This window comes from Abrus precatorius, unplaced genomic scaffold (assembly GCF_003935025.1).
Source record: "Abrus precatorius isolate BTA unplaced genomic scaffold, Abrus_2018 Scaffold8, whole genome shotgun sequence".
NCBI classification, from domain to species: Eukaryota; Viridiplantae; Streptophyta; class Magnoliopsida; order Fabales; family Fabaceae; genus Abrus; species Abrus precatorius.
Window position 1 is genome coordinate 30,829,279 of NW_020874428.1, and position 27,617 is coordinate 30,856,895.

Genomic DNA, 27,617 nt, shown 5'->3' on the forward strand with positions numbered 1-27,617 from the left:
TCCGATAAAACATATATTTTAGGGGCTATATTTATATTTTACAATACATTTTTTTTTCAATTATCTGACAAAACAAATTAGGCATGATCGTCTAAACACACAAAGCAATATAAAAGTAATGAAAAAATTCACTTAAAATGAATTTGATTGGAGGAAAGGATACCATACTAGCAATGGAGGAATAAGGGATTATGATATGATATTAATTTTCAATTTTCAAATTAAATAACCATTTAACAATAATAATTAAAAATAAAATTTTTGTAAGTATTTAAATATAATATATTTTATAGTATTTTTAAGAGGGCATGTATGCCCTTCAATTTTCAAGATACATTAATAAATAAATGTACCTGTTTAGAGAAAGAATTTTTTTTTAAGTTATAAAGATCTTATCAAACTAAGGATCCTAGGCTAAAGGCTTGAAAAATTATCAAAGTCCTAAATTTATCTTAAAAATTTTAGAAGGAGTTTTAGGAGTATTTAGAAAGTAATTTTTTAGGTGTAATATATAACAAGCATGATGGATTAAAATCTCCATATTTACTTGGTCATAAAAATTCAATCATATGTAAGCATGTTGTTCAATCATAGAAATTACTTGATCCTATTACCAATTGTCTACCTTTGCATCACATGTTGGGTTTTAAAGAATGATCCAAATTATGTTGGGTTTAAAAGCAATTCCGCAAAAGTTTTTATTGGGTCTTAGAAAACTTGATCTTTTGAATAAATGGAATAAAACGATGTGAATTGTAAACCAAAAGATTTGTTTCATTGACTAAATTGTGTTTTTGTAATCTTCTTCTCCCCTACAAATTGTAATGTTATCTATATGATACGTATAGAAGTAAAAACAAGTGTGGAGCAAATTTTTCCACTCATTTTAAGGTGAGATATATTTGGCTTTTCACTACTTCATGGTTCACAGGCTTACATATTTCTTGGGGTATGTCAATAGGCTTTCAATTATTTTAATAAACTCGGTATTTTGTTTTTATTGATAGGTTTGTTCCATCGTAAATTGCATACTTATATTGGAATGTCTGGGGTAGAGAATAAATGAAACGTATTCGAGGTCATATGAATGGTTCTCTTCATTTATCCTTTGTAGTGGGCATATAACTGGACAGCCTGTCATCATATTAGAGTATGGGTTAAGATTGCTGCTAAAGTGAGTGGAACACTTTCTTCTTCTTTTTGCTAATCTTTTTCTTCTTCAATTTATGGAATTCCTTAGGTTGTGGCGAACACTGTCACGGGAATTGCAGTTTTCTATTGTTACACTTGAGGTGTCACGTGTTAGGCTTGATTGACAGTGTTGGGGTGGTGATAATAAATATGTGACTCTTGTACAATGTCTAAGTTATTATTATTTTTGTTTTTGTTTTCTATTTTGTGGATAATCAATTACATTAGGGAACGGAAGGGACTGGACTTTGATTGATTGCCTCATTTTTTACTTTGCAAGGGTTTAAGACAGGGGTAAGTATCGTTTTTTTATGCTTTTTGTTTATGTTTCCACTAGTCATTATAATTGGAAGTGAGTGGGGTTTGCATGTATTGTTATGATAATTTTGTTTGCATTGAACATCATGCTCGGCATCAAAACTTATATTTTGACTTCTATTGATGACATATTTCAGTTATCATCAGATTATGTGTAATTACTCTTATGCTTTTACTGTTGTTGACAATGATTAAATTTCAAGTTTAGTTTAGTCCTTTGCGTTCTGTGTGATTTTTTTTTTCAAGTTCGGTGTTCTTTCTTTAAGATGATAACCCAAAATAAATTTTCCAATCCTTTTTTACAGACCTTGAGATGAATGAATTCTTAGTATGTCACTTTTTCAATGAGACAAGTAGACATGTCTTTTTCTAAGTCCACAAACATGTTTTAACTTTAGCTTTCTTTTAGAATTGCTCAAAAAATAGAAAGTTGTCAGGAAATATTCTAAGTCTATAAATCTAGTTGAGTTCTAGATTCACTCAAAAGTTGCTAAAAAAATAAGAATGAGCAGAGGAAATATTCTAAGTACATGAGACAAAAAGAACTCTCAAATTCTCTAAAATTAGTCAAAAAATAGAAATCGAATGAAGAAATTATTCTAAGTCCATAATACTAAATAAGCCTCTTAATCAGAATTGCTCGAAAAGTAGAAAACAAAAAGAAAAGATTCTAAGTCTATAAGAGTTATGATAGGAATCAAAAGTTATTACGAGGCTCAAAAGTGGTTACCAGCAATTATCACCAGACGAAGATTCAACAACACGAAGAATGATTGAAGGCAATAGCAATTATGAAAGAAACCACAATCAAATAGCACAATCAGAGCCAGTCGTGGATAATGGGCAGCAGTTGAAGACAATTACCAAGAAGTGTCCGCGAAAAAAGGAGAACAATAGTGATTTTCCTTACCTATAAATACGTCAAAATTTCATTTTTCAAGGGACAATTTTTGGTACCCAAACACCGCATTTAAAAATCTCCACACATTGAAACATTGCCCCCAGAGACACATGGTTGTGGTTGTTTGTTGTTGCTAAGGAGTCATACATTACATTTCTACACATTTATGTTTCTGCATTTTAGTTTCAGTTCATTTTGCTTTTTTCTGTTCCTGCAATTTGGTTCTTATTTAGCATATTTTTGTAAAAGCCTCTACGGTTGATTAAATTATGTGTAACATCATTTACTTCTATTTGAACCTCAATTTTACAACGTCAATTTGAACATCACGTTAACAACACAATTAAAAAAACTCAAGATGACTTAAATCTAGACCTTAGATTGCTTTTAGATTATTTGTTTACAAAATGTCATTTTTCATCCCCTTAATATGATTTTTACTTTCTATCCTCTAAGCAATAAGATAGAGGAACCACTATTAAACAGTCACTAATGTGATTTCTATTTATTTATTTATTTATTATTACTATAAGAACTGCATTATAAAGGTTAAGCAATCAAATAGGCGGTGTAATGCCACTCCAAGTTGTATTCATTCTCAGTAAATTCCATGCATACTCATTCAACTTAATGTTAGCTACTTTCTTTCTTCTTCTTCTTTTTTTACTTGAGTTAAAATATAAATTTTTACATTTTCACTAGTACTAAAAATACTTTTTACAACAGAATTTTACATTGATTTTTTGTGAAATGAGGTAGTAAAAAAATGCAGTAGCATTTTTAAATTTATGCAAACTTTTCTATATCGGTTGTCAAAAGAACTAATATGAAAAGTACTTTCTACATCGGTTGTAAAAATAACCAATGTAAAAAAAATGCGGTGACATTTTTTAAATTTATGCGAACTTTTTTATATCGTTTGTTTCTTAAAACCAATGTAGAATCAATTCAAATTTCAAATTTTTAGATACGCGCCAGCAAAATAACATAAATTGGAGGCTCGAGCATATATTTTTCTTAAGTTTCTGAAACTTTTGTTCTATTAGATAGGTAGACAACGAACATGCAATGGTTTTTCAGGTACATCAATTATTTTAATTTCTTTCATTTTTTTGTTGTTTCACTTTTTGTTTCTTCTTCTTTCTTATTAAACGATTTAATAAACATTGCATGTTTTTTATGTTTCAGATTCAAACAAAGATAAACAATAATGAAATATGAAGAACACAATGAACACAACAAACACGATAAACAAGATGAATATGAAGAAATTGAAGAACACGGTGAACACCATAAACACTAATGTTTACGGATTTTAATTTAACTTAAGAAAATATATTAATAATATTAACGCGAACGTTAAAACTCTCAGAAAAGAGAAATACTAACATCATTGACAACTATTATCATTAAGAATATTTTTTATATCAGTTATTATAAACAAACGATGTAGAAAATGACACTCGATGTAAAAATTCTTAAACTTTCTACATTGCCTAAATCTACATCAGATATGGAATCGATGAAAAGGCCTCTTTTAACCGATGTAAAATGCCTTTTTTCCACTTAGTGGTTGAAACTAATTTTTAAACTCTCTATGTATATAATGTACTAATCAAGTGTTATAGTGTATATATAGCTTTTGGTTTGACTAAATTATTAATATAAGAAATTTAAAAAAATAATAGATTTCATTAAACTATAAATTCAATCTAAAGCCACCGAGTTTAATATATTTAATAAATACAAAAATTAATATCAGTACATTAAAATTGAAATCTATATTTATATGTAAAATTGATTACACATACTTATTACTTTATGCATTAAATTTTAAAATGTGTGACTCTATTTACTTATTACTCTATGCATTAAAATTCAGAACCTATAAAGTCACTCTTATGTGCACTCACTTATTATTCTATGCATTAAAATTTGAAACATATAACTTATAAATTGAAATTATATTTTATTCATACTTATTTATCTTTGAATTATATTTAAAGAATTTTTATTAGAATTAGTGAATTGTATTTAGAGAAATAATTCAGAACCTATAAAATCACTCATATTAACTGCATCTAATTATTACTTTCTGTATTAAAATTTGAAAAGTAAAACTTAATGATTAAAATTATATTTTATTCATACTTATTATTTTTAAATTGTATTTAAAGAATATTTATTAGATTTGATGAATTGTATTTTAAAAAAAATTATTAAAATTAATGGTTATATTATGTTACAAATGATGATATAATATTTTAATATATTTATATTAAAGTTATATTTATATATCTTTAAAATAATTAGAGACCTTTATTTTTAAATTTTATTTAAATTAATTGTTATTCTTTTAATAAAATTTTTAAAATATTATTTTATCATTAAATTAGTTTATAGATATATTTTTTTATTAATTTTTAATTAAAATGATAAATAATAAATAAATTGTATTAATTATTTTTAAAAATAAAAAAATAATTATATAAAAAATTAATAAATTTGTCATTTTAATTTTATGATCCAAATAGCATAATTTTATTATACTTAATTAGTTATTAAATAAAATTAATTTATTTATAATGTCAATTAGTATTATTTTTATTAAGTTATCAAAAAATATAAAATAATTTAATCATTTAAAAAAAACTCAATTCTATATTTTTTTTTATCAAAAAGTAAAATTTTAAATTCAGTATATATATTACATTATTATTAAATTTTATTTACAATATTTTTGTATAGTAATATTATTTGTATATATATAATTTAATATATTTTTATTTTTTAATATTAACATATAGTTTTGTGTATATTGATATTCAAAATAAAATTTTATATATTAGTTGAATAAATACTTTATTTTTTATATATTAGTCTAATAAGTTATTTTAAAAAAATATGATATCATGTTTTAATAATTATATAATAAAATTTTATTAATAAATTGAAATTATAATTATAAATAGATAGTTTATCATATAAATTTAATTCAACAAATATATAAATAAAAAATTATAAAGCTTTTTATTTAAATTTTATTATTTATATTAAAATATTCATTGTATTTAATAATTTATTGTTATAATTATTTATTTAAAATTTTATAATAATAAATGATTTATGATATCATAAAATAATATAAATTTTATTTTGTAATTTAAAAATAATATATTTGTATACTATTTTGTTTTATACTAAAAAATACTAAATTATACATATTTTAAATAATAATTTATTTTGACAAATATTTTTTACATTATATTTTTATATTTAAATTATATATTTTATATTTTAAAATAAATTAATTTAATAAAAAAAAAACCGTACAACACACGGACATATTTCCTAGTAACCTATGAATTTGAGGTAATGAGTTTGAGTTTAAGGCAAGAAATAAATTTCAAAATTCATTTCTTTTAAGTGTTAAGTGAAAAAATATAGAGAGTGACAACAGAAACTGAATTTATAGAAAACCATTAAAAAAATATTACTTAGACAATAATTTTTTACAATATTTTTCTTTTTTTTTATTATATCATTTAATCACACGGTTTCAATTGTACAAAATTTTACATTTACACACGATAATTCAGGCGACAAAAAATGCACGTCAACATGAACGCTGTTCCAAACATGGGGTGAAAGGCGAGGCCAGCAACATTCTCTGTCGTACCCACTATTTTCAATTCAATTTTCACATGTTATTAAGAAAAACCATTATTATTCAAACTAGGATCCTGCAGTAAAGAGCACGTGACAGGTAAAGCCATGCGTTGACAATTGAATCACGAGTATACCGCAGTAGGTCTTAGTATTGTTAGAAAACTCAAGTTCATAACTACAATTACTAGTTCCATTCAATCCTCATATTTTGCATCTGCTGCAACGTGGCGCCTCTTCCTTTTCCATTTAACCCCTCTATTCACACAAACCAATTCTCTCGTTCATTCTCATTTCTTCTAAGCCCTGTTCTTTCTATCTTTTCCAACATGGCAAACACCAACCACTTCGAACACTTCGACGTCGTTGTAGACACTTCAGACCACTTCTTTGCACAAGCCAAGAAGAAGATCAAGAGACAGAATCAGAGCGATCAACTAGGGAGTCCCATAGAAGATTGCTTCACCAACGCAAGGAGTGACGTGTACAAGAGGATCATGAAAGAGTGGAAAGTCCTTGCCCACAACCTACCCGAATCCATCTACGTTAGGGTCTATGAAAACCGCATCGATTTGCTTAGGGCAATGATCGTGGGCGCTGCAGGCACACCGTATCACGATGGTCTCTTCTTTTTCGACATTGCATTTCCACCTGATTACCCGAGCCTGCCGCCAAAGGTTCATTACCGCTCGTTTGGGTACAAAATTAACCCGAACCTGTACACGAGCGGGGACGTGTGCTTGAGCCTCATTAACACGTGGAGGGGAAAAAAGAATGAGAAGTGGGACCCATCAGGGTCCACCATTCTTCAATTGTTGGTGTCTCTCCAAGGCCTAGTCCTAAACGACATGCCGTTTTTCAACGAGGCTGGATCCGAGATTCTGGGACGTGGAATCTTCGAGAAGAAAGCAGAGGCTTACAACGAAACCGTTTTCATTCTCAACTGCAAAACCATGATGTGCATTATTCAACGGCCTCCGCGGAACTTCGAAGGCTTCGTCGCTAGCCATTTCCGTCATCAAGCATGTGCGGTTCTGAGCGCGTGCAACGACTACGTGAATGGACGCGTGAGAATTGGCTATTACACGGAAAGCGATGAGGGTGATTTATCAAGAGTCAGGGTTTCGGGGAAGTTCAAGGAGTCGATAAGAGTGTTGTACCCTCAGCTATTCGCGGCGTTTGTAAAGTGTGGGGCTACTTTGGAGAATGGGGCGGAAAACTTGAAAATGGAAAAGCGCGATGGCTCGTCTAAGAATTCTTCTGATAGAAAGTATAGAGTAGTTGTGAGGAAAGTGATTGGGAAAATAAGGAAGATTTATGCTTCCACGTTGAAGACTCGTGCAAAATTTGATATCAACGTTATTCGAGGACAAGCTGGTAATGCATCGCATCTTCACGGTAATACAAGTCTCCAAAGTTCGTGAACAATCTTGGCCTTGGATTGAAATCACGTCACCAATTCCTTTTTTTATTTTTTATTTTTTTTAGTAAAGCATCATAGTGCAATCGATGATATTACTTACAATCAATTAATAGTTATCTTAATTCTCGAAATTATGAGAAAATTAGTTTTTGAAATTTCTGTCGTCAATGTTAATAATCGATCTTGTAGTTGTACTCTTATGAAAATAATTCCTTTTTATTCTCATCAAAGGATTGTATTCGACATAGTTAAATAAAATGGTAAAACTCTATTCATACAAAACAATAATTTTCCGGGAAAATATAATAGACACAGAGCCGTTTGATTTACAAACGTCAATCAAAATTTCTTATTCTGACATGTGTTTTGATATAAAAATCGTGACTTAAATGAATTTAAACATGTGTTCTTCGATTATATTTGTTTTTCTAAAATTAATTTTATTAAAATTTAGAACAAATGAACACGTCGTTAACCATTGTTCTAACATTTGCACCTTTTCTTTTGTTGAAATATAATTCATTCTATTTATTTTTAACTTGTGCTCATTTTTTGTAGTTAGAGGTAGACAGACAAGTCAACTTGACTTAAATAGATTGACATTAATCAGTTCAGGTTGGCTGCGTTTGACCCATTTTGAAAAAATTTATGCACGAATCAATTCACATTTAAATAGTTTCACTTTTTGTTTGGTAAATAGATAGATCCACTTAACTCACAGGTTTACGGGCTAGTCCACAGGTTTAGTCTCGCAAACCGAGCCCTAGTTGTTGTTATAAGTGATGATGGTAAGAGATGCCAAAAAGGCCCAGAAGGGAGACGGGCAAGACCGTGTAATCTGCAATTGCAAAATCATATCCCATAAATCAACTATTTTAGAAAAATATTCATATCAATTTTTTCACATAATTTTAAGTAAAAAATAATAATATTTTTTACAAAATGTAAAATGTAATAAATATTTTCAATACAAATTTTTTTGTATATGTTTAAAAAATTATTAAGAAAATTAATACTTAATATTAGAAGTATAAAGACCCATTGAAGTTTAATAATTAATACCATCCATACTTTATAAATGAATTCTATCCATATTAATTGGCAATACATGGAGCTGATCGTTTCATTCTAATTGCAACCGTGTAAGCCTAATTAGCATTGCCATGTATCCTTTGACACACCGCGATGACATGCCAACGAATGTGAAACCCCGTGGGCCGTGTCGAATCTGCAGTGTTAATGTTTCGCCGGTCAGAGATCAGACAGAAGCAAAAGACAAATTTGATGTAGCGTTTAATTTTATTTAACACACCACACTAAACAGAATGATAACCCCAAGTCCACATATGTCTAATCCTTGTTTAATTGTTTGACTCAAACATATGTTCTAGAGGGACAAAGGCAAGTGCGTCTTTGTCCCTTTTCTCTGTTCGTATGATTAATAATCGATCATTATCATATGATATGCCGATTAGCTTATACTAGAAGTTTATGACTCGAAGGAAATGACTTGGTAATTAAAACATAACAAATGAAAAATATGGCTTAGGATGTGCTTGACCTACTCGAAAATTAATGAAACGGTGAAGCTAATTAGACTCTCCCTTGTACCGAGGGTATTAAGGTTATAATACTTAGTTATGTTATAACTTAATTGCTATTTGCTAGATAGTTCGTTTATTAGTTATTAAGTTGTGGCTAGCTTTAGGGTTCTGTTTGTAGCTAGGCAAGTAAGATAAAATAACTTAGGCTTAATTTAGTATGATGTTTTTTTTTCTTTCAAATTTTAAAGAAATCAGAACTTGCTTTTATATTTTAATTTTTAGTTTAAACATTTATGGTTTTCAATTTTAAAACGCCGTTGAATGTTTTATATCCAATGAATCCACTTCCACCATATTTTGGAATGGCTTTCGTATCGATGATGGGGTCGTAGAGCTTCTTGGAAAGGTAGAAAGGGGTGATTAAATGTTGAAGGAGCTTTAATTCTACTCTCTAGTATTTTTTATAAGAAATAAAAGACTGAATTATAAAAAAAATCAATTAATTCTGTTATGTTTTTTTATAAATATAAATTTTATTTTAAAAATACTTATGATATTAAATAATATAGTTAATAATTTATATATTTACTGATACTAACAACAAAAGGGTATAAAAAAAATTTAACAGAATCTATTATTTATTTCTTATAATAAAAATTAAAAAATATTTTATTTTGTTTCTTATATAAAAGATTGGAGAAATTATTTAATAAACACTTAAGAGCTTTTAATTAAATACATTTATTTAATCACTAATAAATATATTATTTAAAAATAAATTATGATTTTTTATATTTAAAATTTTTTATTTCAATATTCAACGGCAACATGAAAAATATTATCCATTAAAATTAAGTTGTTTAATGAAGTGTCAATCAAATTTAAATTATATAAAAAATATCTTTTAAATACTTAGATGGCTAAATTTTAATATGTATAAAATAATATTAAATTGAGTATTTAAACAAGTGTATTTTTGAGAATTAATTAACTTAAAGATTATAATCGATTTTAACTTGAATTTGTGGTTTTGTTTTGTCACCTAAAATTTCTAAAACTGTTGTACACGTTTAAATAACGAAAAAGGATCCTAATAACACAGTGTGTATACCTTTTAACTTGATATTGGCATGATGTAGAGCGTTGATAATATTATATCCTACCATTATTGCGCTTGAGAAGCCGGCCATGCATTTAAATTATCGTATTAAATGCTATTCCCATATTCCCATTAGTCTAAGTTAAGCATTCACAATAGAAGGCAAATCACTTCAAAATATCCCGAATCTGACCTAGTTTTGAAATGCACGATGCACGAGATGCAGCAAGTATAATAATTCGTCACCATAAATTTAAGTCAACGAAATTAATTGAAAAACCAATGTTGAATGCAGCGGAAGAGACGCATTTCTCTTTGACAGAAGGACACATTTACTCACAAAAGTGAAATGAATTAGGTTAAGTTAAATTTTATAAAGTGGATTTAACTTAATTTTTAAATTACAGTCCAATTTTAACTGGTTTCTTTAACTGTCATTCGAGCTTCATCTACTTATTTATTATAATTTTTCAAGGCCTCACTTGACATTTTAAAAATAAATACAAATAAATTTTTTTTTTGTGACAAATTTTTATAAATACGTTTAAAAATTATTTTCGAATGGATTAATAAACTGAAGTAAAAAACACATTTGAGAAACTAAAAAGAGCCTCAGAAGAATAAGATTACAATTTAAAGTCGTATATATATAGATAATACAATTTTATACATTGAATTTGAATATTTGTTCTTAAAAATACAATTTTTTTAAATTTATCTTAAATAAATTTATTTTAATTTATTTTATCATGTCATGTAATCTATCTTACACTGAGTATTTATTTATCCTTTAATTTTTTCTTTTAATCTTTAAAATGAATCTTAATTTGAATTATTAATTTTAATACTTTTTTTTAAAACTTGAATCCTTTTACTAGTAATGGTGTCATGCGATGATGCACATTTTTTTCACAATGATGCATGAGTTTAAAATATATTTAAATTTATAAAAATACAAAAATCAACATAATCTTAAATTTATATTCCTATATAATAATTTAATTGAATCTAAAATCATAAATGAATGCCAAAAAAATAAAAAATCAATACAATATATAGTTACATATTTTGATTTTTGTTTTGATGTACTCCCCCAATTTTAAATACAAACTGAAGTAGGATACTCTAAAATACAAACAAATTTTAATGAATTTCATAATGTTTAGTTAAAATTTTCCCATTTTTACCACCACATATAATTAATAACCATAAAAATATCTCACATAAAATTAGTACATGCTGAGTATTAAATATATATACTTAATAACGATAAAAAAATATATAAAATAGTTAATAGCAAAAAAAAATTAAAATAGTTATTGTTTAATTATATAAATATCGACAAACATAACAGAGAAAAAAATGTTGTTATTATTTTCTTGCTTGTGTAAATAAACTTGTTAAACTGTATACATAATATTTCGAAAAAAAGTTTATACGTAATAAATTAATATGTATAATTTAAATAAATAGTATTATAACGACAACAATCAAGCTAAAAAATCATAGTTTTAAGAACTCAATTTAAAATTATATGTAGAAAGGTTAATTGAAAACTGCATATAGAAAGATAAAATAAAAAAAAAGGGAATTGCAACATGAAATGGTCACAGAATGGAAGAAATGCTGAAAACATGGGAAGCGAAAATTCTCGAGAAGGCAGGAAAGTGAGGAAGGAGTTAGTTTGGGGGAGTGAGAATGAAAAAATGGATTATTGAAAAAAGAACAGGAAAAGGGAAGGCATTGAAAATAACATCAGCAAACAAAGTCTTCCCCACACCATCCTCTCCCCACAAGAGAATGAGCCCGTTCATGTTCCTCTACCACCGAACACACCCCGCCACCACCCAACACTAACGTGCGCCCTCTTCCTTACCCTGCGCCTTGCGCACCCTTCTCTTATTTCCCCTTCATAACCTCCGCGTTAACCCTTCTCTCTCTTCCCCACTCAGATTCCCAGGATCCCAGCTAGCCTGCGGGTTCCGACGTTAGGGTTAGGGTTTCCGAGAGATGTGGTATGCTTCTGGCATTGATGAATCTGCTCTCGCTTTGTTGGAAGCCATTTGGCCGCGATGCTGATCGATTCGATTCCATTGGAGTTATTGGGAGCAGTTTCGCTGCAAGAGAAGGCAAAGACGGCTTGCTCTGGTTCCGCGACGTCGGAAAATATGGCTCCGGCGATTTCTCCATGGCCGTCGTTCAGGCCAACCAGGTTCTCGAAGACCAGAGCCAGATCGAGTCTGGTCCTCTCGGCACCTTCGTCGGTATCTACGATGGTCACGGAGGACCCGACGCATCCAGATACGTATGCGATCACTTGTTTCGCCATTTTCAAGGTTCTTCATTCGGAACCCTCACTTTTTCACCGTCTAAATAAATAGGCCTAGTTTCATTCATTTTTTATTTTTATTTTTCAGGTTTGTTATGGCTTTAATGTGGTCACTTTTTTAGTTTGATCGTTTCCTTGCATTCATGAATCACGAGTAGCAGTAGTAGTTACTGTTAACCCATAGAAGTGGTTTTCATCAATTCGCTTTTCGTGAACCTTTTTCTAAAGTACTGTTTCTTTCTTTGGTCTTTTGGGTCTGAGATTTGCCTGGAACCAAGTACAGTTGAACATGCAGGGCATGTGTAGACACTGTTCCTGATATTTTTATTTCTTTTTCCCCTTACTTATTATAGGTGAATTGAGTGTAACTTTTTATTAGCCTTCCTTTAATGGGAACGGATTCGAGATTTCTGGGCGAATTCAATGTTATTATAATTAATAAAGTGTTTTGGACCCTCGGTTATTGTGCTTAAGGCCCATTGTTTTGGTGGAGCATTCTGCCTTTCAATTTTGGTTCCTTCATGGGGTATGAGTGTTGGGAGTTGGTTCTGCGTTGTCTTTTTGTGTTGGTGAAGGAAAACTTCTTATGCTAGCTGTCTTAGATTTCGTGTCTGTGCAGCAATATCAGCTGAGTCACGCGGGGTTGTGACAACTGAGACTATTGAAAGGGCATTCCGCCAAACGGAAGAGGGGTACACTGCCCTCGTGTCAGACTTGTGGAATACTCGACCTCAAATTGCAAGTGCTGGGTCCTGTTGTCTTGTTGGAGTGATTTTTCAGCAGACACTCTTTGTGGCAAACGTTGGAGACTCCCGCGTTGTATTGGGTAAGAAAGTTGGCAACACTGGAGGTGTTGCTGCAATTCAGCTGTCTACGGAACACAATGCAAATCTTGAGGCTGTTAGACAGGAACTTAAAGAGTTACACCCTAATGATCCCCAAATTGTTGTCCTCAAACATGGAGTATGGAGAGTGAAAGGCATCATTCAGGTAATTTTTATGCTTGTGTCCTTTAAAAAACTTTCATCATCCACATATAAAAAGCAGTGTTTGCATGAAGGTGGCGAAACATTTATTATTTCATTATATTCCCAATTGTCTGTTTACCCTTCTTGGAAGTGCTACACGTAAGTAACATAGTTATTGAATTAGGTGATGGTGAAAGGTTTTGGAAGCCACTTAAACTGTGCCCTTAAAAGGTCATTCTTCTGTTATGGTTTCTGAATCCATTTCTGTAAAGCCAAACTGCCAAAGTCATATATTATAGTCGTTATTCTGTGTCCTCTATATTTTCTATATATTTGAGTCATGTGTGCATGAATGAATCCTTCACCCAATTATTTTTTTAAGATGTTTCTTATTCTTGAATCTCATTATATCTTCATCTTCTGCAGTATTTTTGCCAGTATTCCTTTAAAAGTGCATTTTAAAAGGCTAATTTTCAAGAAGATTGTAAATTTGTAACTGTTCCCTATTCTATTGAATTTATTGGTGCTTAAAATAAGAACTACTTCTCCTGTTTGTATTTACCAAATACCACGCCTATACAAGCCCTTATCATTCTAACTTGCTAAAGCATTGTGCCATACAGCCTCCTTTAGTTATTAAGATGATTTATGCAGAGGCTTACCTCGGTTGTGTAGTAAGTGCTAAACTTTTAAAAATTATACGTATTTTTTTATTAAAGAAGACCAATCCATGTGATTAATGGTTAGATCCCTGGTTTGTGAGGCTACAAACAAAAATGGAAACAAATAATTTAATTTAAACTTAGATTGCTTTATTTTACATTTGATTTGTAATGCATTAGCATGTTAAAAATTACAGGAGTGCTCATATAAATGGCAGTCAATATATGCTTTCCAGTTCCAGTTTAATTCTCCCCACTTTTTTTATCTTATTTTTGAAGTCATACATATTTTGCTAAGTTAATGGTTCAGTTTCTCCAAGAAGTTTCTGCTGTCATTATTTTGTCAGTTTTACTTCTACTCTCCAAATTAAGGACAACCTCACATTAACACTATGTTGATTATATTTGGCGCAGGTCTCTAGATCTATTGGTGATGTATATATGAAACACGCGCAGTTTAATCGGGAACCACTTAATCCAAAATTCAGACTTCCTGAACCAATGAACATGCCTATCTTGTCTGCTAATCCCACTATCATTTCTCATGCTTTGCAACCAAATGATTCCTTCCTTATATTTGCATCAGATGGTTTATGGGAACACCTGACTAATGAAAAAGCTGTGGATATTGTCAACAGCAATCCACACGCCGTAAGATTCTTTTTCTCTCATGTTTGGATTTTCTTGTATTATTTCTGCAGTGGATTTTACCTGGTGTTTTTTTTTTTTTTCTCGTGTGCATGATGGCCATAAAATGCTTGGCTCTTTGGGTGTGTGTGTTTATTTGAGCCCTTTGGTTGCATTAGTATGGTGTAGAACCAAACTATTACTACATGGTTTGCATGCTGGTCTGGACAGAGGAGATTTTGAAAAATTTTCCACACAACTTTGATCAATTATTTCCTTTTTAGTTCCCACCATACCTCTATATCTTATTCTGATGCATGAGATTTAAAGATTAAAACTTTTGGTTGAGTTGATAGTGTTTTGAAGTATATCTAGTATGTAGCAAAAGTCTCTGTACTTTTGCTGAAGTCAGAAGTAATTCAAGTTATGGATGTTTACTTTTCATAGCGTCTCTGCTGCTTCACTTTTCCCTTATCATAGACCAATTATTGGGATGGTTATGCTTTATTGAGTCTTTCTGTTCATCCTTCTTGCGTTGACATTGCTGATTCGGTAGGTACTCAAATTCTGTTACTGCAGGGTAGCGCGAAGAGACTTATCAAAGCTGCGCTCCACGAAGCAGCAAGAAAACGAGAAATGAGATATTCAGATCTCCGTAAGATTGACAAGAAGGTTCGACGCCATTTTCATGATGATATATCTGTTATTGTTTTATTCTTAAATCACGACCTTATTTCCAGAGGCACAGTGCTAGACCCGGCACTTTCACTTCGAAGCGCTCTCGATCACTGACTTGTATGATTGTAAGCAGTCTTGTACGAGTTTTTGGCAACTGTATCGATACCTGAAGATACGCCATTGGTACCTGGCTAGAATATGCCATTGCAAATCACACTGCTGTGGCACGTTTGGCTTCTAGTACCGGCATCATTGATGAGGCACGAGAATTTATTAAAGTTATAACATATTATTAGAAATTTATCCATCAAGAGTAAAAGAAAATTTAATAAAAATATCTTAATCCCTTTTCTAACGTTTTAGTTTTTACCCAAAATGCTGGATTTTAATTTTATTTATTGATTTATTTAGTTTTGAGGAACATATATAAGCGATCAACATGTTGGCTGAATTCAAAAGTTTATAACAAATTATATAAAATTTCCGTTTGCAATACATCCTCAAAATGTTTAAAAAAAAAAAAAGCATCCCCAAGTTGAAATCTATGAGCGATTTGGTTCAGCGAAACTAAGTCCATAAATTAAATTACACTGCCCAGGTCAAAGTTTAAACATTTTTCTTGAGAAAAAAAATTTCAAACGTTTATAATACGAAATGTAAAATAAAGTTAGCCAATTAAACCCGCCTCCCACTCTAAGAATAAAGTTATCACTTTCTGGTGGCATACGAACAACGGAGTCTTTTGAACAAGAGAAAAGAACGCCGTTGTTCAATATAACTAATTAGTACAAAGTTACTATCAAATATAGTTAGTTAATAGATTCTAAAATTGTCGGAATTTGAATGATTATATTGGAGAAAAATTCTTTTAGTACCATTGAAAATGAGCTAGATATAGTCAATTATTGGCCAAAATTTTAATTTAATATAATGTCCCTAATTAAATATCATAATGCAAAATCAATATCGTTAATGATGAATTGCACTTGCACGTCAAGCCTCTGCATCCCTTTTATATAGTGTTTATTACATTAATACTTAACTAAGATATATTCAAACGCCCTTTTAAAAAATCTGCAATATACCAAAAAATATGATAGGAAAAACTTGACTTTTCGTGCATATAAAATCCCTTGTAGGTAAAATCAAAATATTATTTGATAAATATAGCGCTGCTCTAATACTTAAAATCTGCAAACTGTCATATCATAATGCACGGTGAGTTCATTTTGAATTAAATTAAGGCATTTAAAATTAAAATCAGATCAAGTTTAGTTTGTATTTCGAGTCAATATAATTTGGTTTATATTGCATCGCATTTTATTTTACAATTTACATTCTTTTAAAAAGATTAGTGGTATATTTTATCATGTTTTTACTGAAATTATTACTTTTTTGATGTGGTAACATTTTTTTACATTTTTATAACATGTTTTTATGTTTTGACTGACTACAAATAATATATACTTTTTTGCATCTTTCGGCTGAATACGGACTGGGCTGAGTAGGCCCGATCTGATTTAAAAGCTGAATTGGGCCAATAGCGTATGAAATTGGATCAAAATCTTCATCGCAGTAGTTATTGGGGAAATTTTAGGAAAAACCATTTTTGACATCCCCCCGCAGGCAGCGAGTGCCAGTGGTGTGGACTCCCAAAGCATAGTGAGCAGCGTTGTGCGAGCTTCCCTGCGAATTAATTTGTCATCATATTGCTATTGCAACCATACATGTTCTCATTTCATTCACAGTAATAACAATTCATACATTCCTGAACCGAATCAATTAACCCGAGCGAGGTGATGGTGCCTCGTTCTTTCATACTCCTCCTGCTGAGTCTTCTCTTGACTCAGTCCGAGTCGGCACCTCAAGCCTTCAAGAGAGAACCCGGTCACCCTCAATGGCACCACGGAGCCTTCCACGACGTCAGAGATAGCGTCCGATCCGACGTTCGCCGCATGCTTCATTCTCGTGCCGAGGTCATTCATTTTCTTTCTTTCTTTTTTGTTTTCATTCAACACAAAAATTAAAATCGCTTCGTGTAGGTTCCGTTTCAAGTTCCGCTTGAAGTGAATGTGGTTCTGATTGGTTTGAATGGAGATGGAGGATATAGATACACTATCGATGCGCATCGATTGGAACAGTTTCTCAAAGTTAGCTTTCCATCTCACAGACCTTCTTGTCTGGAGACTGAGGAACTACTTGATATTGAGCACCACTTGGTCTATAACGCATTTCCTGTAAGCATACCTTGTTCTCCTCCGTGTCCTATTCGGTTATTCGTTTGTTGCTTATATCTGTTACTGCTATTCGCTTGCAAGATCGTGCTTTCGTGGTTACTGATTGACTGAAATTAAAATGTAATTACTTTACTTAGAATGCGTTATTTTCATGTTCTTTATGCTGCATTAGACCGCAGTCAAACTTTTGTTTCTTTTTATTATTTTTGTCTAATCTGTCATTGCGTAAATTATCATTGTACATACCCTGTAGCTGGAAGTTTATAGCAATTTAAGTTTAATTCTCACTGTAGGCTGGACAGCCTGAACTGATAGCACTTGAGAAAGCACTGAAAGAGGCAATGGTTCCTGCCGGAAAAGCAAGAGAGGTAACTGTTTCTTTTCATCCCACTTTCTGCTGTTTGGTTGGGTTATAGGCAATTAATGGCTATAGCCTTCAATTGTTAGAGATGGTTTTAAAGTTTATCCCTATTTCTAGACTGAATTTGGAAGGGAGGTACCTTTGTTTGAAGTTGAAGCAACAACTGTGGAGCCAGTGTTTCAAAAGCTGTACTCCTATATATTTGACATGGATGTTATGGGATCTTCTGTCATGCAGATGGATAGACCAGTGCCAAGTGCAATATTTATTGTAAACTTCGATAAGGTATAATTGATATTCAATACCTTTAGTTTAGTTGTGAAATGTTAAATACCTTACTTTATTTTCTACAAATTTAGTTGATTAAAACTTAATATTTGACTGTTTGTAATACAAAATAATTGATAAGTTGATTTTCACAGGCTGCTAATTGAGAAAATATGAGTGACTGAATGCTTAGCCTCTTCATTTTGTTCAGTATCATTTTTCTCTAATATTGTGACAGTTCTATTTTGCTCTTATTTTTTTTACTGCTAATTTAAAGTCGTCTGCAGGTGAGAGTAGATCCTAGAAATAAGGAAATTGATCTTGATAGTTTAATGTCTGGAAAAATTCCTGAGCTAACTGAGGAAGATATGAAAAGGCAAGAAGGTGATTATATTTATCGTTATCGTTACAATGGTGGGGGAGCAACCCAAGTTTGGCTGAGCTCTGGCAGGTATAAAACAGTTTGATTCTGGACTTATTTTCTGTTAAACATTGGTTTCTGATATCTAATAGAGTACTATCAAATCTTGTAGGTTCTTTATTAGCAAAAATTGGTTCCAAATCCTATTTTGTATCTTGCAAGAAATTTTGTTAACCCATACATATATGCTAGCCTTACTTCTTTTTTGTTTCTTCAGATTTGTGGTGATTGACCTTTCAGCAGGGCCATGCACTTATGGTAAAATTGAAGCTGAAGAAGGAAGTGTCAGTTCTAGAACCCTGCCAAGATTGCAAAATGTGATTCGTCCTGGTGGTTTGAGTACAACTGCTCATCAGTCAAGCAATGATATTTTTCTTGGACAACTTGCTTCTTTGGTATCAACCACGGTGGAACATGTTATAGCTCCTGATGTGAGGTATTGTTTTGTCAACTAAAAGCATATAACAATCAAATCTTATTCCACTAGTTAGGGGTTAACTACAGTGATCCTTTGAACTCTGAAACTCAAATTTCTGTGAAATCTTTTAGAGTAAGGTCTTTCATATTAGTTTCTGTCAAGGCTTTCTTTAGTCCTTCCTCTACCCCTTTTAATTGAACTGCATTCCATTTGGTTCACTTTTTTGGCCAGTGCATTTATTGGTCCTCTCACATAGCCAAACCTACATGAGAAACTTCCATCATTTTCTTGTCAATTGGTACTTTCTCTGCTTTCTCTTGGGGATACATTTGTTCTTAATATTGCCTTTTGTTATTTATCCACTCACCTATCCCATAATTCTTATCTTTGCCTTTTCTTGGTTTTTGTTGGCAACCTAGCATCTCACTGCCCAAAAATTAACACCTTAAAGCATGACTGATCTTATTGTTGTCTAATAGAATTTTCATGAGTTCACAAGTTCTTTGCTTACACTTGAACCATTTTACCATTTCTATTGTCCAGCTTGAATTTTATATATGACATCCCAATTGATGCCCCCATAACATTGTAAATTGTGTTATAGATGCCTAAGCTGTGAAACTGGTCGTATTAAGCGATCCTTAATTTTCACCTCCAAAACACTGCTATCCTCATGCCCCCCTTTTTCATTCTTACATTTGTTTTGAATGCTTTTCTGAGTTAGGCTGTCAGTTTAGTATCTAGGATTCAAATTATAAGAGCACTTGAATATCTCTTTGACTGATTACTGATGTGTTATCTCTATATTTCAATAATATTTTTATGGACTTGTTCAGGTTTGAAACTGTTGATCTTACTTCTAGATTGCTTATACCAATAATTGTATTGCAAAATCACAATCGATACAACATTATGGAAAGGGGACGTAATTACAGTATTAACATAGAAGAAATTGAGGCAGAGGTTTGTAATTTCCTTTGGAGCAAACTGCCAATTTTTTGTTAACTCAGTTTGGAAATTGCTTGATGGTGTTCTCTAGAATTTTGTGCAATTTAGTAGTTTATTCTTTCCTCTTAGGTGAAAAGTATGCTTCATGAAGGACAAGAATTAGTAATTATTGCGGGTGCACATTCACTACATCGTCATGAGAAGCTAGCAATTGCTGTTTCAAAAGCTATGCGTGGACATTCCCTGCAGGAAACCAAGAATGATGGTCGTTTTCATGTTCATACCAAGACATATCTAGATGGTGCTATTTTAAAAGAAGTGGGTGCTGTCTCTGTCTTGTGCTTTTGTTTCTTAAATCTACAATTTTTAGTTTTACATTAACTTGGCATGGGTGATGTGGTATCTTCCTTTTTATGGGCTAATTAATTGAGAATTTTTTACTAACTTTTTTAAGGTTTCAACCATGAGTATGACTTTGCAACCCCTTTAGGTAAATAGACAACATTGAATGCTTAGTAGACCCATTGCTGCTCTTATCCTTTTAGCCTAAGTGATCTTCTGGAAAACCTGGCAGAATTCACTATTCACATAGCTGAATTAAAAATCTCCATTTCTAAGAAGCTAAATGCAAATTATTTTCATTACTTTCTTGATTATTTCTATATGGTCTGGAAACTGCATTTTACAGGAGATGGAACGTTCTGCTGATGTGCTTGCTGCTGGATTACTTGAAGTGGCCGACCCATCTCTTTCAAGTAAATATTTCCTCCGCCAGAATTGGATGGATGAAAGTGAAGGGTCAACTGATTCTATTCTTAAACATAAACCTCTCTGGGCTTCCTATAATTCAAAGCATGAGAAGAAAAAAAAGAGAAAAGTAAAGAAACAAGGGGATCTGCAGCCAACCTATGGAACAAGAGTAATTCCTGTGTGCGTAAACTACTATCCTTTGCCTAGATGCTCATTGAAAATACAACTCTTACATTGTAGTGTCATTGTACTTGTATATTCATATTTTTCTAATGGGTTTATAGAACAAGTTAATGTTTCCTCCATTTATTATTTCCAACTGCTTTCTTAATGAGGTTAATTAGGGTGGGTGAACAAAGGCAATATTTGGTGGTTAGATACTTTGGGCGTTGTGGACCCGTTTTCCCAGATTTTGTGACCTTTTGCAGAATGAAAGGGAATGCATGGATTACTTAACTTGAAAAAGTCAGGAATTACTGTTCAAAGGAAAAGGGGAAATAGTAGTTGTCTCCTAAAAGCAAAAATTATATTGACTATAGGTAGCACTTAACTCACCGAATTATATTGAGTTGTATTTCAACAGCAATTGATCGAAGTTGAAAAATGTTTGTACAAAGAAATTTCACTTTGTTCAAAACTTGAAATACTTGTGTATGAAGTGCACTATTTTGCATTAGCTTTGTGAAAAATATTTTGATTGGTGGTGGTCATATTATTATGTTTCAAAACCAATTTAACACTTAAATTTCTAAGAGTAATGTTATTCATACAACAATTTTTACACTCATCTTTTTCTCTACATTTCTCCATCTCATTACCTGTGTTATCTCACACGTTGCTGTCTTCTCTTCTTAACTCTCTTCCTTGTGTAGAAATTGTTGTAAGAATTTGTTGGATAAATAACATGGCTCAATTTCTATATGCAATTCTTTTTATTGTGCAGCTTTGTGCTATCATTGGCAGATGTGGATCCTAAGCTTATGATGGAGGATGAAAGTATGGTATGGACAAGCAATGATGTTGTAATTGTGCTTGAGCATCAAAATGAAAAGATTCCTTTGAGGTGAGCATAATATGATGTCTGGATATCCAGTACTTGCAAATTGAAGATTTATACTTGCTACTGTAGACATTTTGACATGTAGACGATAAAAGAAGGAATAAATGGGTTGTATTTTGCTTATTATGACTAATTGCTAATGCCAACATAATATGCTATTGTAGTCTGTATAAAACCATCTAGTATTTCTACATGGAACCTCTAATCCGTTTTTTTCCATTTGAGTTTTCACACCTCAATTTAAATAGTGACAATGACATACTTTTCCTGCTCTCAACACAGAAATGAAAGAGAAAAAGAAGCCATTGCATCCTGATTATTTTCACCTTGTTTTTTAATATGTTTATGTCTGTCTCTTTGAGGATTTATTGTTCATGCAGCATGATATAATTCATTTTCAGTTAGTTTTCTAGAATGCAAAGTCTGCTCCCCTTTCTTGTTACTGTCTATATGCCTTGATTTTAGTCAAAGCTCAAAGGAACCACTTCCAAGTCCACTTTTAGTTACCTTGGGTTTCCTCATTACGTATCAGTTTTGTCTTGCAAAAATTCATCACTCATAATTGTCTTGTTTGACAGTTATGTTTCAGAAACAAAGAGAAGGCATGCTCTTCCATCTCAGGCTCAACGGCATATATTGGCTGGTCTTGCTTCAGTTGTAGGTGGTTTGAGTGCGCCATATTATAAGGCTTCTCATGTACATGAAAGGCCTGTTGTGAATTGGCTTTGGGCAGCTGGGTGTCATCCATTTGGACCATTCTCGAATACATCTCACATCAGTCAAATGCTCCGTGATGTTGCTTTGGTAACTGTTCTCTTAATATGCCAAAGTGAATTTTATCTACCAAAGCAATTTCTCAAATTAGCTTTTTGTTTGTTGACAGAGGAACTCAATATATGCACGTGTGGATTCTGTACTTCGTAAAATTCGTGAAACATCGGAGGTAATTGCTTCATTAATTTATATAAATGCCAGTACTTGAGTCCCTGATGATGGATCCCTGTCAATTCTGTGCAGACTGTTCAAGCTTTTGCAGCAGAATATCTGAAAACTCCTCTTGGTGAACCAGTAAAGGGAAAGAAGGAGAAGTCAACCACTGAACTATGGTTGGAGAAGTTCTACAAGAAAACTACTAATTTGCCTGAACCCTTCCCACATGAATTAGTTGATCGCTTGGAAAAATATCTTGACGTAAGCAAACTTGATTGAAGTTCTTGACCTAATTTTGTGGGCATTTCTAGCGTTAACATGTTGCATTTTAAATTGCATACACCAGGGCCTTGAGGAGCAGCTTGTAGATATGTCTTCACTATTATATGATCATCGGTTACAGGATGCCCACTTGAACAGTTCGGATATTCTGCAGAGCACCATGTTCACCCAACAGTAAGCTACCTTGTATTTTAAAATTTTTTATATGTTGTCAAAGTGGGAAAATGCTTTTATTATAGTAAATTGCATTTTCCGTTTACCCCCGTGATATTGTTATGATAGTTATTTTCAATTTTGTTTATTCCAGATATGTTGACCATGTTTTGGCCACCGAGAGGGATAATATGAGATGCTGCAAAATTGAGTACAAGTACCCCGTGCACTCTTCTCAAACTTTCATCTATGGGGCAATACTTGTTGCTGGATTCGTTGTGTACTTTGTTGTAATTTTCTTCTCATCTCCTGTGCGCTGACTCAAGATTTTGAAGCCAACCACAAAAAACCACCAAACCTCATCACACTAGATAGAGCAAATATCAGATATATACAATTTTGAATGCATAGCGATCAATGCAGGACAATTAAAAAGCACAAAATTGCTGGAGTAACGTTGACTAGATTATGTATTTTGGTAGCTACTGCCTGAGGCTCACTTCAGAGCCTGTTTCTATCGGCGTTTCCAGCTTTGTAAACTCTGTTTCATCACTTTCAAACCACATCAACCATGGTTTTCTCAGAGTAAAAAATTTTTAATACTTAAAAATGGAGTTTTCAACGCGGAATCAAACAGACCACTTGGTCTGCTTTGAACTTCATAGTGGTAATACATCGATGGAAAGACCTAAATTAAAAGGAGAAATTGACGTCGCGAGACTGGGAAGACAAACCGAAACCCCCGCTGAAGATGCGAATGGATTCGGTAGATAAAGAATAATTAATCATGTTTATTAAATGAAGCAGATATTAAATGGATTCGGAGCTAAATAATACATTGATATTTTTATTTGACATTTTTTAATAACATCTTTTAAGAGGGAACATTACTCGTTAACCAAATGCTTTGGGACATTTCTCTGTAACAGTTAGTGTTGTTAATAAAGGATAGTTGTGCAAATTATTTTTCTATCTTTTTTGAATTGATAAACGCAGACAATGATACTGTTCCCACGAATCATGGCTAAGGATTTAGGAATCGAAGTTGATAATCTAACTTGTTCCACTACTGTAACAAGCCAATCTTGCGTCAACCTCAACCACCAAGAAATATCATCCAGTACGCAACAATACGCATGGATGATAATTTATCATGCTTTGTCTGCAGCTAACATCGAACCATCATCATGTATTCGATAATCCAAGAGCAGTTTTCTCATATTGGTCTCAAATTCCAGTGGAGTCAGCAGTAAGCAGACACTACTTAATTCAAACAAATGGCAATAGCATTTAACCTCAATAAACCTGTATTTGTGCGGACAGCATACGAACTAAAACACTTAACAGTGAGAGACGTCCCGTCCCAAACCTTACAATTCAGTATTTCAAAGCCTTTAAATTGCCGTAAAGTATTACAATGAGTAAGGGCGTATGAAGAGATTAACCTTGTAAAAGTGAGAGAAAGGAATAGGGCTAGCTTTTAATGGTACCTAATAATTTTGTTCCCACAAAATCCCATTTGAAAATTTCAGTAGTCTTGTTAAAATTAAGCGCCCACATTTTGCAAACTAAGTTTTGATCTTATGTCCCTTTTTTGTTTAGCTTGATTGTAATCTTACCTTCAACTGTTATTTAAACTGACACAATTTAATTATTATTAACATTTAAAATTATCATTAACGTTGAAAATGTCTTACATATATCTTTTACCTATAAATATTTGGATTTTGACCAATTAGAATTTATATTTGTTTACTTAAATTTTACATTTATATTTTTGTTTCTGATCACTGTGTTTGGCATTGTATCCTGCAAAGACGAATATTTTCTTGAAAACAATAGTGCTATCACTTTGATTTTCCTGCGCGTCTTTCATCAAGAATCAATACTCAACAAACAATGTCACACTACTCCTGCATTGATATTTAAAACAGCAAACGAAGGATTTGGTTGTTAGTACACGTTTGATATGAGATTATTTTTCGCTTATTTTTAAAAATAAGCAAAAAAGTAATGAAAATAACTGATTTTTAAAAAATAAGCCATAACAACTGTATTTACTTTACTTTCTTTCAAATATCAATTTTCTATGTCGAGTTATTTTGATCAAATCTATTTTTCACTAAAATAATTAAAAAAAAATACATCCCTAATAATCTTTGAGGAAAGAGTAACAATATGCGCACTATACTCAAATTTCTAGGTAAATAATTTTCAAAAGCAAAGTCCATGAGTTTCGCAACTAATTTCATTTCCCATAACTTTTTTATCCATATTAGTGGAAATATTAGGTTAGATTTCTTTTAAAAATAAGGGAGTAAACAAATGGGAATCACAATTAACACATCCCATGTTTCAAATCCATAACTTTTTATCAGCCTTTCTCAAAACCACATTCAGTATTTTAGAGCAGAAAAACATTCAAGACAGGTGAGAAGGAAAAAATAGTCAGACATAGCTTTCTAGGCTAGCATTGTGCATCAAATAAAGCAGTTCATTTGTCAAACTGCTCAGAGCCCAGTGCTTATTTCATCATTCATATGTTCCTCTTTCTCACCCAACTTGTATATCTACCCAACACAAACAAAAAATAACTAATAGTTGAAGAGGATCCTCAGCAATAATGCTTATAGTTGTCATCCAATTAGACAATCAGGTCTCAAAGATTCCATGCCATCATAGGATCCCACAATTCTTAATTAAATCCAAAAAATAAAATAACATAAAAAAGGTGATTTTGCAGCCTAATATTCACTGCAACTGGGGTGAAAACGAAGATGAAGTGACTCAACATAGCTGCAATATATCTGTGCCTCTTTTATCATCTATGTGGAGATAACCCATAATACATGGCATATGAATCAAAGGCACCTCAAGAGGCATATGAAAATGTAAAGAGAGAGAAGAAGAAGAAGAAGAATACTATACGGGATCGTTCGTACTGCAACCCAGGGCCAGAGGAATGCGAGTTTCTGATTTATATAATGGAAATTTTAGAATTAGGGTTTTACTATCTTAAAAGACTGCAGAACCCTTTTCATTCTTTTAATTACGAGTTTGCCCTTTCGGCCTATAAACTTTGGAACCCAATGGCCCATTATGTGTGAGCCCAAAACTGAATTCAATGTAAACGAGTTTCTGTTAACAGAACTAACCCAAGTCCATTTATAAAAATAAATAAGGACACCAAAAAACTGTTAGCAGTTTTTACTTTGAGACTTAAACAAATCTTCTTCTCTAATCTCTACCTCCACACCTAAGTTTGTGTCATCATCACTCGGAAGGGCAATGCTTAACTTTGACGGTGACACAGTGATGGCGATTCTTGTTTGTGGTGTATGATTTATTGGGTGACGCACCGATTTCATGTGCAGTTTTCGATATGGCAAAGTTTGTGATTGAAGAAGTAGATGAGTCTATTGGGGGCACGGAACAATGTCGCATTCTTCTAAATTATTTGAAGTCAAACCAACTTTTTTTTTTATTCGGTTTTCAAAAACTCATTAAAAATAACTTAAAATAGATTTGAAAAAGAAAAAAGCATTTGAAACAGACCCTTAATTCTTTCATTTTCCTTCTCAAGTCAAAACACGCTATTAATTCCATGTCCTTATTCTTTTCTTTTCAATTTTATTTTCAAAAGCATTAATTAATAGTACATCCATATTTTCAATATAAATGAATATATTATTATAAGTTGTTTTTTAAGGCAGACAACTATAGAAGGGAAGAAACAAGTACAAATAAAAACAATCAATAAATACGAATTTAAAAGCTCTTTACATTTATCTTCCCAACTGAAAAAAAAACCTTCGCATTTAGATTCTTTAATTAAATTGATTAAAAACAAACTTTGTTATATCTTTCTAATATTTTCCTTATTATTTTATAAAATAAATATTAAATAAAAATATTTATTTATTATTACGTTAAAAATGTCAAATATATTAAAAAAAATTCATTTAATAATTAAAAACATTTATAAAAATAAAATACAAAAAGTATTTAGAATTATTTTTAAAAATATATAGAGTTTATAAATATATATATATATATATATATATATTGACATGAAATATATTATTTTATATAAAATTATATCACTAACAAGGATAAAAATGAAAAAATAAAAAAAATATAGAAACAAAAGAATGTTAAAAAAAAGCTAAATAAAAATTTCTTAAGAACATATTTTTTAAAAATTGATCTCATGATTTGAAGCTAAAAAGGAAACGATAAAATAGAGGAAGTACAAACCTGCTATGCTAACGTGCCGAAGTCCACGCGTAAAGTAGACACACAGCTCATTAATCGTTTAAGTTATTAGGATTTTTATTTATTTGTTTATAATTCATCTTATGCACCTAAATCGTTTTTAATACAT

General features: G+C 31.6%; 3 protein-coding genes and 2 non-coding genes across 6 annotated transcripts; 3 read left to right on the forward strand and 2 right to left on the reverse strand.

The window, feature by feature from the left end:
• Positions 1-6,405: 6,405 nt before the first annotated feature.
• Positions 6,406-7,500, forward strand: LOC113874696 (putative ubiquitin-conjugating enzyme E2 38). The gene has a single exon (XM_027512909.1). It carries the CDS (start codon positions 6,406-6,408, stop codon positions 7,498-7,500), a length of 1,095 nt encoding a protein of 364 aa, XP_027368710.1.
• A 4,248-nt stretch (positions 7,501-11,748) lies between these two features.
• Positions 11,749-15,915, forward strand: LOC113846248 (probable protein phosphatase 2C 42). Of its 2 annotated transcripts, XM_027474287.1 has the most exons (5): positions 11,818-12,478; positions 13,091-13,461; positions 14,516-14,752; positions 15,308-15,400; positions 15,469-15,915. In XM_027474287.1, exons 1-5 carry the CDS (start codon positions 12,160-12,162, stop codon positions 15,574-15,576), a joined length of 1,128 nt encoding a protein of 375 aa, XP_027330088.1. In that variant the 5' UTR covers positions 11,818-12,159; the 3' UTR covers positions 15,577-15,915. The 2 variants fall into 2 exon arrangements, with proteins under 2 accessions (XP_027330087.1, XP_027330088.1); XM_027474286.1 differs by having other exon boundaries at positions 11,749-12,478; positions 15,308-15,825.
• Positions 15,712-23,819, forward strand: LOC113846247. Its single transcript, XM_027474285.1, has 15 exons — positions 15,712-17,382; positions 17,449-17,643; positions 17,937-18,011; positions 18,122-18,289; positions 18,559-18,722; positions 18,910-19,128; positions 19,947-20,073; positions 20,188-20,376; positions 20,747-20,988; positions 21,752-21,871; positions 22,447-22,672; positions 22,752-22,811; positions 22,886-23,059; positions 23,145-23,254; positions 23,388-23,819. The coding sequence occupies exons 1-15, from the start codon at positions 17,206-17,208 to the stop codon at positions 23,551-23,553; spliced, it is 2,412 nt and encodes an 803-aa protein (XP_027330086.1). The 5' UTR covers positions 15,712-17,205; the 3' UTR covers positions 23,554-23,819.
• A 1,859-nt stretch (positions 23,820-25,678) lies between these two features.
• On the reverse strand, positions 25,679-25,773 carry LOC113848692. The gene has a single exon (XR_003501955.1). It is a non-coding gene; the product is annotated as a small nucleolar RNA snoR118 (small nucleolar RNA).
• Positions 25,774-25,843: 70 nt separating this feature from the next.
• LOC113848665 lies at positions 25,844-25,917 on the reverse strand. Its single transcript, XR_003501928.1, has one exon. It is a non-coding gene; the product is annotated as a small nucleolar RNA R66 (small nucleolar RNA).
• Between the last annotated feature and the right edge of the window lie 1,700 nt (positions 25,918-27,617).

Bases quoted from the DNA above. Each gene is read 5' to 3' on its own strand.
- LOC113874696 (XM_027512909.1), top strand. From the start codon at position 6,406: ATGGCAAACACCAACCACTTCGAACACTTCGACGTCGTTGTAGACACT.
- LOC113846248 (XM_027474286.1), top strand. From the start codon at position 12,160: ATGCTTCTGGCATTGATGAATCTGCTCTCGCTTTGTTGGAAGCCATTT. The intron at 12,479-13,090 runs GTTCTTCATTCG...GTGTCTGTGCAG, and splicing joins CTTGTTTCGCCATTTTCAAG to CAATATCAGCTGAGTCACGC. The intron at 14,753-15,307 runs GTAAGATTCTTT...CTGTTACTGCAG, and splicing joins TCAACAGCAATCCACACGCC to GGTAGCGCGAAGAGACTTAT.
- LOC113846247 (XM_027474285.1), top strand. From the start codon at position 17,206: ATGGTGCCTCGTTCTTTCATACTCCTCCTGCTGAGTCTTCTCTTGACT. The intron at 17,383-17,448 runs GTCATTCATTTT...CGCTTCGTGTAG, and splicing joins TGCTTCATTCTCGTGCCGAG to GTTCCGTTTCAAGTTCCGCT. The intron at 18,290-18,558 runs GTATAATTGATA...AGTCGTCTGCAG, and splicing joins TTATTGTAAACTTCGATAAG to GTGAGAGTAGATCCTAGAAA.